Source organism: Zingiber officinale, chromosome 1A, assembly GCF_018446385.1.
Source record: "Zingiber officinale cultivar Zhangliang chromosome 1A, Zo_v1.1, whole genome shotgun sequence".
In the NCBI taxonomy this organism is placed as follows: domain Eukaryota; kingdom Viridiplantae; phylum Streptophyta; class Magnoliopsida; order Zingiberales; family Zingiberaceae; genus Zingiber; species Zingiber officinale.
This window is the reverse complement of record NC_055987.1, coordinates 117,972,236-117,986,876: the sequence shown is the minus strand read 5'-3', so window position 1 is coordinate 117,986,876 and position 14,641 is coordinate 117,972,236. Positions and strand designations below refer to the sequence as shown.

General features: G+C 31.3%; 1 protein-coding gene and 1 long non-coding RNA gene across 2 annotated transcripts; one reads left to right on the top strand and one right to left on the bottom strand.

Moving 5' to 3' along the window:
- The first annotated feature begins 6,057 nt into the window (after positions 1-6,057).
- On the top strand, positions 6,058-7,453 carry LOC122009476. Its single transcript, XR_006119579.1, has 3 exons — positions 6,058-6,168; positions 7,106-7,166; positions 7,344-7,453. It is a non-coding gene; the product is annotated as an uncharacterized LOC122009476 (long non-coding RNA).
- A 2,274-nt stretch (positions 7,454-9,727) lies between these two features.
- On the bottom strand, positions 9,728-10,738 carry LOC122009473 (transcription factor MYB36-like). The gene is made up of 3 exons (XM_042565646.1): positions 10,576-10,738; positions 10,352-10,481; positions 9,728-10,262 (listed from the first exon to the last, which is right to left on the bottom strand). The coding sequence occupies exons 1-3, from the start codon at positions 10,709-10,711 to the stop codon at positions 9,788-9,790; spliced, it is 741 nt and encodes a 246-aa protein (XP_042421580.1). The 5' UTR covers positions 10,712-10,738; the 3' UTR covers positions 9,728-9,787.
- Positions 10,739-14,641: the final 3,903 nt, after the last annotated feature.

Sequence of the window (14,641 nt, the reverse complement as noted above, 5' to 3'; positions counted from 1 at the left end):
CATGCCATCTCGGATGAGTTTCGACCCTGAAACCTTTAACTTGCTTTCATATTAAGTTGATGAAGAAAAAGAGTTGCACTCACTATTAAAGTTCAGTTGCATTCTGTATGGTTTGGTTAATAAAAGGATAAATTGACACCAATCTTAGTTCCTTCCTTTGTGCTCCGTTGTTAATCCTATGTAGAACTTTTTCTCAACCAAGAGGCATTGATCATACATTTGATGAAGGCTTCTTAATTTGTTTTTAGTTAGCATCAAGTAACCCGTCTACATCAACTAATCTTGAGATGACTCACCAGCCCCACAGATCTGCTAATGGATTCATTTCTGATCTGCCAATGGATTCATCAAGATATTAAGATATGCAATCATTCAGATTGCATTGAACATAACTTGTGCAAACTAACTAGCCGTTTAGCCTACTTTTAAATGAATTGATAAAATTTTAGTTTAATCTGTTTAAATTATATCTGTTTAGAAGAGCCAACTTGACAGACTCAACACTACAAAAAAACAATAATTTAGGGACGAAAGTTTGGGACGAAAAATTTTCGTCCCAAAATCGCAACAATTTTGGCGACAAACACAAAATTTGATCCAAATTAGAAACGAAATCTGCAACAAAATATTTTCGTCGCAAATTCCCAACGAACATTATTTTCGTTGCAAAATTCGTCCCAGATTCTGGGACAAATCCAGGATTCGTCCCAAATTCTGGAACGAATCTAGAATTCGTCCCAGATTCTGGGACGAATCCAGGGTTCGTTCCAGAATTGAAATATATTTCAGAAAAAAATGAAAAAAAATGGGTCAAAATCTGGGACGAATCTTGGATTCGTCCCAGATTTTGGGACGAATCCTGGATTCGTCCCAGATTTTGGGACGAATCCTGGATTCGTCCCAGATTTTGGGACGAATCCTGGATTCGTCCCAGATTTTGGGACAAATCCAGGATTCGTCCCAGATTTAAAAAAATTAAAAAATAATAGAAAAATCATTCGGAAGGCATAAATATGGACCTAATGATCTCGGAATTTCATGAAACAAGTTTCTATGGATTCCTAATTTTCTCATGATCATAAAATATCCTAAATTTGAAATTTAATCTAATAAATTAAGTGTGGTGATTTTTTAACATGAATATGACCTCATTTGTAATAAAAAATTCACCGCACTCAATATAATATGTTAAAATTATGGATGAAGATATTTTTAAGATTATAAGAAAATTAGGAACCTATAGAAACTTATTTCATGAAATTCCGAGATCGTTAGGTCCATATTTAGTGAAACATAGATAGTTTAGTATTAATTAAGTATGTTAGCGTTTAACACATGCTTGAATATGTGTTTAAAACTAAAAATATAGATCTACAAATGTCAGAATTTCATGAAACAAGAGTCTATAAGTTTCTTATTTTCCCTTATTCATAAATATATCCTCTTCCTTAATTTTAAAATAATATATTGTGTTTCGTGTTTTTTTACCTGAATTAGGTCAAATTCGAGTTAAAAAATCACCACGCTAAATATATGAGATTAAAAGTACGGATGAGGGTATTTTTAAGATCATGAGAAAATTAGGAACCCAAAGAAACTTGTTTCATGAAATTCCGAGATCGTTATGTCCATATATAGGCCTTCCGAATGATTTTTCTTTTTCTTAAATTTGGGACGAATCCTGGATTCGTCCCAAAATTTGGGACGAATCCAGGAATTCGTCCCAAAATTTGGGACAAATTTCTGGATTCGTCCCAGATTTTGGGACGAATCTAGAATTCGTCCCAAATTTAAAAAAATAAAAAATAAAAGAAAATTTATTTGGAAGGCCTATATATGGACCTAACGATCTCGGAATTTCATGAAACAAATTTCTATGGGTTCCTAATTTTCTCATGATCTTAAAAATATCCTCATCCAAAATTTTAACCTCATATATTTAGTATGGTGATTTTTTAACCCGAATTTGACCAAATTCATAATAAAAAATTCACCGCATTTAATATATTATGTTAAAATTATGGATAAAGATATTTTTAAGATCACGAGAAAATTAGAAATCCATAGAAACTTGTTTCATGAAATTCGGAAATCGTTAGGTCCATATTTAGGCCTTCCAAATAAATTTTCTTTTATATTTTATTTTTCTTAAATTTGGGACGAATCCTGGATTCGTCCCAGAATCTGGGACGAATCCTGGATTCGTCCCAAAATCTGGGACAAATCCAGAAATTCGTCCCAAAATCTGGGACAAATTTCTGGATTCGTCCCAGATTTTTGGGACGAATCCAGGATTCGTCCCAGATTTAAAAAAAATAAAAAATAATAGAAAAATCATTCTGAAGGCCTAAATATGTACCTAATGATCTCAGAATTTCATGAAACAAGTTTCTATGGATTCCTAATTTTCTCATGATCATAAAAATATCCTAAATCTGAATTTTAACCTAATAAATTAAGTGTGGTGATTTTTTAACATGAATATGACCTAATTTGCAATAAAAAATTCACCGCACTCAATATAATATGTTAAAATTATGGATGAATATATTTTTAACATTATAAGAAAATTAGGAACCTATAGAAACTTATTTCATGAAATTCTGAGATCGTTAGGTCCATATTTAGTGAAACATAGATAGTTTAGTATTAATTAAGTATGTTAGCGTATAACGCATGTTTGAATATGTGTTTAAAACTAAAAATATAGATCTACAAATGTCAGAATTTCATGAAACAAGAGTCTATAAGTTTCTTATTTTCCCTTATTCATAAATATATCCTCTTCCTTAATTTTAAAATAATATATTGTGTTTCGTGTTTTTTTACCTGAATTAGGTCAAATTCGAGTTAAAAAATCACCACGCTAAATATATGAGATTAAAAGTACGGATGAGGGTATTTTTAAGATCATGAAAAAATTAGGAACCCAAAGAAACTTGTTTCATGAAATTCCGAGATCGTTAGGTCCATATATAGACCTTCCGAATGATTTTTCTTTTTCTTAAATTTGGGACGAATCCTGGATTCGTCCCAAAATTTGGGACGAATCCAGGAATTCGTCCCAAAATTTGGGACGAATTTCTGGATTCGTCCCAGATTTTGGGACGAATCTAGAATTCGTCCCAAATTTAAAAAAATAAAAAATAAACGAAAATTTATTTGGAAGGCCTATATATGGACCTAACGATCTCGGAATTTCATGAAACAAGTTTCTATGGGTTCCTAATTTTCTCATGATCTTAAAAATATCCTCATCCAAAATTTTAACCTCATATATTTAGTATGGAGATTTTTTCACCCGAATTTGACCAAATTCATAATAAAAAATTCACCGCATTTAATATATTATGTTAAAATTATGGATAAAGATATTTTTAAGATCACGAGAAAATTAGAAATCCATAGAAACTTGTTTCATGAAATTCGGAGATCGTTAGGTCCATATTTAGGCCTTCCAAATAAATTTTCTTTTATATTTTATTTTTCTTAAATTTGGGACGAATCCTGGATTCGTCCCAGAATCTGGGACGAATCCTGGATTCGTCCCAAAATCTGGGACAAATCCTGAAATTCGTCCCAAAATCTGGGACAAATTTCTGGATTCGTCCCAGATTTTTGGGACGAATCCAGGATTCGTCCCAGATTTAAAAAAAATAAAAAATAATAGAAAAATCATTCTGAAGGCCTAAATATGTACCTAATGATCTCAGAATTTCATGAAACAAGTTTCTATGGATTCCTAATTTTCTCATGATCATAAAAATATCCTAAATCTGAATTTTAACCTAATAAATTAAGTGTGGTGATTTTTTAACATGAATATGACCTAATTTGTAATAAAAAATTCACCGCACTCAATATAATATGTTAAAATTATGGATGAATATATTTTTAACATTATAAGAAAATTAGGAACCTATAAAAACTTATTTCATGAAATTCTGAGATCGTTAGGTCCATATTTAGTGAAACATAAATAGTTTAGTATTAATTAAGTATGTTAGCGTATAACGCATGTTTGAATATGTGTTTAAAACTAAAAATATAGATCTACAAATGTCAGAATTTCATGAAACAAGAGTCTATAAGTTTCTTATTTTCCCTTATTCATAAATATATCCTCTTCCTTAATTTTAAAATAATATATTGTGTTTCGTGTTTTTTTACCTGAATTAGGTCAAATTCGAGTTAAAAAATCACCACGCTAAATATATGAAATTAAAATTACGGATGAGGGTATTTTTAAGATCATAAGAAAATTAGAAACCCAAACAAACTTGTTTCATGAAATTCCGAAATCGTTAGTTCCATATTTAGACCTTCCGAATGATTTTTCTTTTAATTTTTATTTTTCTTAAATTTGGGACGAATCCTGGATTCGTCCCAAAATTTGGGACGAATACAGGAATTCGTCCCAAATTTAAAAAAATAAAAAATAAAAGAAAATTTATTTGGAAGGCCTATATATGGACCTAACGATCTCGGAATTTCATGAAACAAGTTTCTATGGGTTCCTAATTTTCTCATGATCTTAAAAATATCCTCATCCAAAATTTTAACCTCATATATTTAGTATGGTGATTTTTTAACCCGAATTTGACCAAATTCATAATAAAAAATTCACCGCATTTAATATATTATGTTAAAATTATGGATAAAGATATTTTTAAGATCACGAGAAAATTAGAAATCCATAAAAACTTGTTTCATGAAATTCCGAGATCGTTAGGTCCATATTTAGGCCTTCCAAATACATTTTCTTTTATATTTTATTTTTCTTAAATCTGGGACGAATCCAGGATTTGTCCCATATTTAAAAAAAATAAAAAATAATAGAAAAATCATTCGGAAGGCCTAAATATGGACCTAATGATCTCGGAATTTCATGAAACAAGTTTCTATGGATTCCTAATTTTCTCATGATCATAAAAATATCCTAAATCTGAATTTTAACCTAATAAATTAAGTGTGGTGATTTTTTAACATGAATATGACCTCATTTGTAATAAAAAATTCACCGCACTCAATATAATATGTTAAAATTATGGATGAAGATATTTTTAAGATTATAAGAAAATTAGGAACCTATAGAAACTTATTTCATGAAATTCCGAGATCGTTAGGTCCATATTTAGTGAAACATTGATAGTTTAGTATTAATTAAGTATGTTAGCGTTTAACGCATGTTTGAATATGTGTTTAAAACTAAAAATATAGATCTACAAATGTCAGAATTTCATGAAACAAGAGTCTATAAGTTTCTTATTTTCCCTTATTCATAAATATATCCTCTTCCTTAATTTTAAAATAATATATTGTGTTTCATGTTTTTTTACCTGAATTAGGTCAAATTCGGGTTAAAAAATCACCACACTAAATATATGAGATTAAAATTATGGATGAGGGTATTTTTAAGATCATAAGAAAATTAGGAACCCAAAGAAACTTGTTTCATGAAATTCCGAGATCGTTAGGTCCATATTTAGGCCTTCCGAATGATTTTTCTTTTAATTTTTATTTTTCTTAAATTTGGGACGAATCCTGGATTCGTCCCAAAATTTGGGACAAATCCAGGAATTCGTCCCAAATTTAAAAAAATAAAAAATAAAAGAAAATTTATTTGGAAGGCCTAAATATGGACCTAACGATATCGGAATTTCATGAAACAAGTTTTTATGGGTTCCTAATTTTCTCATTATCTTAAAAATATCCTCATCCATAATTTTAACCTCATATATTTAGTATGGTGATTTTTTAACCCGAATTTGACCTAATTCATAATAAAAAAAATTTGCCGCATTTAATATAGTATGTTAAAATTATGGATGAAGATATTTTTAAGATCACGAGAAAATTAGAAATCCATAGAAACTTATTTCACGGAAATCTGATATCTCTAAGTTCATATTTAGTGTTTCCAAATCATTTTTTTATTTTTTTTAAAATTTTTTATATTTTGGGACGAATTTTGGAATTCGTCCCAGATTTAGGGTCGAATTCTGGAATTCGTCCCCGATTTGGGGACGAATTCCTATATTCGTCCCAAAATCTATTTTTTAATTTATAAGTTAACCCTAAATCTCCTCCCACCCATCTGCCCCTTCACTCATCCCTTCACTGCAACTCTTGCGGCGGCTGATTCCTTCCCGATCGGCTGCGGCACAGGTAACCCTCTCCCTTCTCCCTTCTCCCCTCTTCCCTCTCCTTTCTCCCACATCTGCCCACTTCTTCTCGCGAGGCCGCGGCTGGCCTCGCCTGGCCGCGCGTGGCCTCGCCTGGCCGCGCGCCGCGCGTGGGGTCGCCTTGCCGCGCGTGGCTGCGGCTGGCCGCGCGTGGCCGCGGCTGGCCGCGCGTGGCCGCGCGTGGCCGCTGCTAGCACTGATGTCGCAAGATTTGGAATGGTGGAGTACTGATCTGTGAAATTTAGGGCTTCATTCTTGTTTGTTAACAAAGAAAAGCACTGCAACTCTTGATCACTTAGATGTCAATGACCAATGATCTGTGAAATAGGGTTTAGGGCTGTTTTTGGATAAATATTTGTAGTTCTTCTTGTATATAGATGTGTAGTTTAGGGGTGTGGAAGTAATAAAATCTCAACTACACTAGGGCAAAATTTTGATACTAGGGTTTCGAATCCTAAATGTATGGGGAGCTCCAATATACCAGAGGTATAAATTTACCTTTGATTTTCTGTGTACTGATCCTCTTTATCATTACAAATACTTGTAGGATAGTTTTTAGATTGGAATTAATTAATGGAGGGACAAATTACAATAGAGTTGACATGTTTTTTTTTCTTTGATACAAAATTCAAAGGGTGCTCATTATTATTATTATTGTTAAAAAGATTTTCTTTTAAAGAAAAAAACAGAAGCGACCCTATTCTATTTTTTATCTCAAAAATATCCTTATCAAAATATTTTATTTTTCATCTAAAAAATGTCAATTCTGATCCACAATTGCTCTAATATAGAGAGTAATTTTGTTTTTTTCCAAATTTTGTTCCATTAAAATATTATTATTTCAATTTAATTACAATTGCTTCAACTCTATTAAAATTGTTAGAATAATACTATAATAATTGATAATGTTGCTTGTGCAGGTTTCAATTTGGCATGATCTCAGTGTAGTTGAAGACAACTGTATTTGTTCACGTCTTTTCGGTATTTCTAAGTTCATTAATATGCATTTAATGATCTGTATATAAAGTTAGCTTTAAATAATTATTTTATAGTTGATTAATTGTATTTCTTCTTTTTGATAAGCTTTTCTTTGTTGTTTTGTCTTCAATGATAAGATTTATTTCTGTTAATAATGTTTAACTAAATAGCTGAATTCAGGTAAAATGCAGAATGAGCGAAGTTGGATGTATAACAAGAATTCAAGTATAATGCAGAATGAGGAAGAGGAGGAGGAGGAGGAGGAGGAGGGTGATAATCATAATGATGACTTTAATTTTTGACGATGGGTAAGTTTTGTTAGCTTATTTAAAGAAATTTCCCATAATTATGTATGATGATTATTTGTCTCATGTTTACTGTTTTACACATTAATCAATGGCTTGTTAACTTTTCTAATTTTTATTTTAATTAATATTGTCAATTTGTTTTTAACAGGGTTGGTGAGGCGAACTAAAGGTCCGAAAAAAAAGTAAGTATTAAGTAACATGTTAAACTTTTAATTTTATTTATTTATTTATTTATTTTCTAATTGCTTTTAATTTATTGAAATTTATTACTACTGCTTTATTAGTTCAAATTGCAAATTATGATTAGAGTTTACCTAACAACCAAGTAACCATGATTACTAAAACACTTGTATCACAAAAAAATTAAGTTTAATTAGTTTGTGTTTTCTTCATTTGAGCTATTTTCATATGTTAGGAAATTTTAAGAATATCTTTCATGCTCTCCATGTGATCACATGGACATAGAATATTTGTAGCTATTGATTGATATGGTGAAATAGGTATTATTATAACAATTTGATGTGCCATTTATATTAGGTTGTATCATATTTACGATGTTTTTACTTAGCTTCAAGATACTTCTTATAATTTTATGACATGGATGGTTCATATCGTTGGTAAATAGGACATTTATTTGAATGTTTAAGGAATTTCACAGTTATGTCTTGTTTCCAATCTTTCTTGTTACATGGGCATTTCGTATTATATTTATAATCTTTCTTGTTACACATGATCTGGTTTATTTGTTTGTTGTTATGTAGGCAAAGGAGATTTGAAGGGGTGCAAAGCTTTTGGGCAGACGAAGATGACTTGATGTATTTTTAGTTTATTTACCTCCTTGGATGGATGATGGACTTATATAACATTTGATTGTTGAACTTTATAATATTTTCTAGAAGCTTGAACAAGATAGATCTTGTAAAATTTGTTGAGATCTTTATATTTGTTGAATTATGAGTTGATCGAGTTCAATTATTACTCTTGTATGTGAAATTAAGATGTGTTGAATGTATATAAATGTTATTTGAATTTGGTGTTTATGTATCTATGGATTGAATTGCAAAAAGAAATTTAATCTGGAAAAAAAATTTAGTATTAGGGACGAATTTGGCGACGAAAACGATTTGTTCCCACTCTATCGTAATTGTATCGAATCCAGAATTTGGGACGAATATGTGGATTCGTCCCAGAATTTGGGACGAATTCTGGGACGAATCCACAAATTCGTCCCAAAATTCGTCCCAGATTCTGGGACGAATTTTGGGACGAAAATTTATTTATTAATTAAATTAGTATTTTTGTCCCCAAATTTGTCGCAAATGCTTAAAATTTTGCAACAAATTTATTATTCGTTGCAAAATTAGGGACAAATTTGGCAACAAAAAAAATTTGTCACCGAATTCGTCCCCAAATTCGTTGCAATATTAGGGACAAACTTAGCAACAAAAAATAATTTGTCACTGAATTCGTCCCCAATTTTGTTGCAAAAATAGGGACAAATTTGGCAACAAAAAATTATTTCCTCCGAACTGAATTCATCCCCAAATTCGTTGCTAAGTTTGCAACAACAAAATTATTCGTTCCTTTTTTGCGACAAATTTGGGGACGAAAATTTTATTCGTTGCCAATTTTGTCCCCAAATTCGTTGCTGAATTTGCAACAAATCATAATTCGTTCCAAAAGTTGGCATCAAACATTTTGGGACGAAAAAATTTTCGTCCCTGATTTCGTCCCAAAAAATTTTGCAACGAATTTTTTTGTAAAATTCATTCCAAAATTCGTCCCAAAATGCCTTATTTTTTGTAGTGCAATCTAGATTGACCGTTCTAATTCTGTGCCGGTGTGATTCTGCTTGATCGGAGTTGTACTTATGTTAATTATTTGAGCCAGGTGATTTTAAATCACGGTCCAATGAATGGCTCTTGTTGGTCTTTTGGGCTGTACTTGTCCCATAGCACATCATTAATCAATAAAAACAATTATCATAAACACACATGCACCAATTAAATGGTTAATGAGGGAAAAAAATGCAAATTGCTGGAATCAAACACCAAATGGCAATTGTAAGTTATATTTGGTCTAATAATAAAGATAGAACAGTTTAATTAACTCTATTTGGTCTAATAATAAATGAGTTATATTTGCAGAGCTACAAGATTATTAGATAAGATTTAACTTGTGACTTGTCATTATTAAAGCAAGAGTATAAACCATTGCTGCTAGCAGTATTAATTATTGATTACAAATTTACACGCATTGTTCTTAGTTTAATTAGAGTACAATACTTCAATCACCAACAACATATAAAAAAATTAATCAAATTAACCCTATTTCATATGCTTGAATTATCATGGAGTGATTTTCTGTAGTTAAATTGTTTGCTTCCTGAAAGCTATAAATATCGCTGTAGCAGCTCAAGTCAGGGAGCTGACACCCAACCAAGTCCTGCAGCTCGCCTGAGCTCGCACCGGAAGGCGAATGAAACTCTAACGCCGGCGAGTGAACCCCTGAAAGTACATCTAGAGTTGTGGCAGCCGCATGGCTTACTGGAACATGGTGTTTGGGCCACAGCACAGGGTTGTTGTAGAAGGTCAAATGGCTGCTCTGTGAGCCTTGGAGCTGCAAGAGCTGCATCCTCTCGATGGCCGACACACTAAGGCTTTCACTAGGCTCTCGATCGCTGCGACGAAGAGTTCCCTTGCCAAGTAGCCTCTTCTTGAGCCTCGTGTTCCAGTAGTTCTTGATGTCGTTGTCCGTTCGTCCGGGCAGCTGCGCTGCCATTATCGACCACCTGATGAATCAAGGAAAAAACTTCTCCTAATGAACTGAGGAATTGAGAAGATGGAAGATTAATAAATTAGTTTATATGTGATTTAATACCTGCTTCCTATACTTATGTAAAGGCTACAAATGATTTGATCTTCTTCTTCTGTAAAGCCACCATGTTTGATGTTTGGTCTTAAATAATTTAGCCATCTAAGCCTGCAACTTTTCCCACACCTCTTTAACCCTACACATATGCAAAAAAAAAAAAAATTATCATTAATGAATTAATTCAAGTAGAAGGAAAACAATTACTCGTTAATAAATCGATATTAATTCACCGATCTTATGAGGAAGTGCAATCCAATTTCCACCAGTTCCATGTTGTTCGATGTAGGCTTTCAGCTCGGCATCCTCCTCGGGTGACCAAGGCCCCTTCTTAACATTATCTTTGTCGCAACAAGGAGCTCTTCCCATGCTCTTTCACTTTCCTTTCAATTGAAATGGTGGAGAGCGAGCAAGGATGATGAGGTTTATAGGGAGTAATTAAGCCATGAAAAGATAATTAAAAGGTGTGTGATAGATGTTTAGGGTTTGCTTTACTAATTAGTTAATTAATTAGTCATTGAAAGTCAATCATGCAAAATCTAGCACTTTTGGTTTTATAATGGATGTGCTAATGGTTAAGTATTAACTCAAGGAATTAAGTGATAAAAGTCTACTTAGGAGACATAATTAATTATATGCATACCTTAACTTCTCTAATTTCTTGGACAAGTGGAAGAGTAGCTAGGGTTGTCAATGGATTAAAGTGGAAGAGAGAAAAGATAATGCTAATTCTCCCTACCTTTAAACTCTTGCATTTGACCTTGGTGGCAACTTTGCAAAGATAAAAATAATCAATTAATATATAATTGTTTCAATGATCAGATAAAATAAACAAAGCATGGGTAGCCTTCTCCTTGTCTTTGTCTATAAACTTAGAATCTCCAAGTTTGATGAATGTAATTGGATGTTAGCATCAAAAATGTATTTAGGTTTTGGTGAATTTTGCCACCTCCATACTTAATTTCCACATAGAATAATTATGCATTTTAGTTTGCTTAATTTTCACCAAAATTTAAAGACTAGCATGTAAACTTGTCGATGAGGCAAGTGCATAAGCATTGATAGAATACAAGATGATCTTGATTACCCCATACATTTTCTTAATCATCTATATATAGATCAATAAACAAGCAAAAAAACCTATATAGAGAGAGCCAAAAACAAAGAGGGATTTGGTGTGTCAACCTTTTGACTTTTGGAATTTCTATAAGCAAGTTTCCTTTCTCCCTTGATTATAAGCATTGATTGAACAGGGCAGGTGGTAAAGAGAAGTCAATTCTAGCTAGCTTTCGCAAGGTATACATTAATGTATTAGTTTCTAATTAATTGTGATGATGACAAGATAATTAAGCTTTTCTAGTTTTTTAGCTGATCTTATAAGATTGATTGTGAATTATTTCATCAACTTTATTCTCAGTTTATTCTTTGATCAGCAAAGTGAAAGGTTGAGTTAATGACACAGAAAAGTTTAGAAGGCTATCAAGTTTTTGTGTCAACTTCAAAGATTAATCTGTTGTTATCGGGAACAAGTTACAAGGCAAGTCATATATCATTGAAAAACCACATATATTTAGTTTTCAAAAAAAAATGGGTGCTCAAAAATAATATTTTCATAGGAAATTATCATAATTGTGACAAAAGTCTGTTATATTGAAAATGCTAGCTACTCAGGAAACCTTTATAACAGTGCTCAGGAAATATTTATAATAATGTTGGGGAAGGATGAACTCACTTGGGAAAAACTGGATATCTACTCGGGAATTCAAGAAATAACATACTACTCGGGAATTAGAAACAATCAACCAATTTTTGGTTATCTTGAATATTTTTTTGGTACTTGCAAGATAAGTTTTTAATGTTTTTGCATGTTTTGTTTCTTGATGCCTTAGGGCATCTCCAATAGTTAAAGCTTTGAATGAGCTTTTTTGAAGATTTCAATATGCCACATCAACATTATAAAAACTCATTGAAATATTCCTAATAATTAAAGCTCTAAGTGAACTTTTTTGTAATTCTCTCCACATGTAATTGCATGGCTCATGCACATTAATTCTCTCCATAAGTGGACTTATTATTAATTATTTATAAAATGAAACATTATAAAACATTATGGCAATCATTGACATTAATTATTAGCTCTATGTTTAAGAGAAAAAAGCAAGTTTGAAAACTCAAACATGCTCTTAAATTAAAAACTCCAAACCTTATATACACAACCATAAAAGCTCTTTTTGGTTAGGTTTTTCAATTAGGTAGTATTAAATGGCCAGAATCTGACCAGCTAGAATGCATACATGCATACATATACAGAGACATTTTAGTAATATCATATGTGTATATTAATTACATGCATGCACATGCATGTATTATAATTGAGGGATACAGATCTCTAGCTGGTCAGATTCTAGCTAACAAAATTTACTATTTTCAATTTTACAAACCTCTAATAAAATTTGCATTGGAGATGCTCTTAGCAAATATAAATCTCATTTAATGAGGCCTTAGAAAATCTAAATTGCATTTAAAACAGCTTAACTCATCTTGGAGAAATATATATATATATATATATATATATATATATATATAGTTTGATCTCTAGTTTTAGACACATTTACATGGAGTTGCTTTGAGATTCACCAAGCACGACATCTGGTGTACGGAAATTACACCCTTGAGGGCGTGACAATGCACATCAAGAGTGATGGATAGACACATTTACATAGAGTTGCTTACAGCCTGTTTGGAATGATATGGAATTCAATTCCTTTTAGAATTGGAATTGAATTCCATGCTTTGGAATGATTATTTAGCTAAGAATTGATATGGAATTCAATTCCAATTCCATCAAACAAGGCAAAAATAAATCACACCTCTTTATGTGTGATTTAGATAGGAAATTTAATTCTCCATACTATGTCCATTGTGCCCTCATTCTCTCTTCTTTATTAAAAAAAAAAAAGAAAAAAAAGAGAAGGATAAAATGGTAAAACATAAAAATTCCATAACTTAAGTTGCAATTCATTCCAAACATGATAATTGAATTCAATTCCTTATAGAATTCAATTCATAATAGAATTCAATTCAATTCCATGACTTAAGTTATTTCCAAATAGGATGTTAAGAATTCACCAAGCAGGACATCTTTTGGCATACGAGAATTACATCTCGAGGTGTGACCATGGACGGATCTAGGATTTATAGATGGACTGAGCTATGAATATGAAATAATTATGAATTAAGTATCAAAATAAAATTAAATAATTATTTTTCTTTGATGTCAAATTACAAGTATAAAATACCTATCTATTTTTCTAAAACAATAAGATAGTAATAAGTAAAAAAATCTTTTTCTCAATATGCAATATATATAAATACGTCGTCTCAAACTTATTGCAACCTATTTATTTTAATAACTTATTGCAACCTATTTATTTTAATACATATGATTACTTCGATCCATTAAATCTTTCTTATTATTTTTTATATTCTCTTATGAGATAAACTGATATTATTTTATCTATATTTTATGTTTATTAAAAATTATTTTTGACAAATTTAATTCAGATTGATTGTCTAAATGTAATTAAAAATAAATGGGTTTATAATATATGATTGTTTCAAAATATTAATTTATTTATGTATTAATAAAACATTAATTTAAAAAACATCTTTTTTTTAGCAATGATAGTATTTTAAATTAAAAAATAAATAAATAATATTTACATAGGATACCTATATTCAAACGAAAATAAAAATAGAATTATTAAAAAATGTGATAAGATATCTCGTGAATTAAATAATTAATATAAGATATTTTATGTGGTTCACAAAATCTCATGCACTATTTGAAGCAGAGGTAATGAATGAAGATTTTTCATGTGGCAATTTGAAGCAAGTGATTTAGGGATTAGGATTATACATGGAACTACCGAATTGGAAGGGAATCAATGATCACGGTCGTTGCTTGATTTGGGAAGATTGTTGTCTCCGTCACCTTGAGGGGAAGGAGATTTAGGAGAGATCGGCTCTTATAGTTAAGTCTTCCTCCATCGGTTCCTAATGAGCAGCAAGTTTCTTCTTCCATCTGCATCCTTCCTTTGCGAGCCATGAGTTCTCGGAATCCATATTTGGTAGTGAGATCGTTGTTTCTCTTTGGGTTATTTCTAATATTGGTCAACCTCCTCAGTCCTCTCCATGCTTGAGACTGTGAAAGAAGATAATCTTCTTGTTCTATGAACTTCAATGCTAAACAGATGTTGTTCAGAAAATTGATGTTCTTTTCTTCCTCGTTGTGGTAGT

What these genes read in the sequence shown, in the direction of transcription:
- LOC122009473 (XM_042565646.1), bottom strand. Translation starts at nt 10,711, where the DNA reads ATGGGAAGAGCTCCTTGTTGCGACAAAGATAATGTTAAGAAGGGGCCT. An exon ending in TGCACTTCCTCATAAGATCG is followed by an intron (nt 10,482 to 10,575) that starts GTGAATTAATAT and finishes GCATATGTGTAG; the next exon opens with GGTTAAAGAGGTGTGGGAAA. An exon ending in TACATAAGTATAGGAAGCAG is followed by an intron (nt 10,263 to 10,351) that starts GTATTAAATCAC and finishes TTGATTCATCAG; the next exon opens with GTGGTCGATAATGGCAGCGC.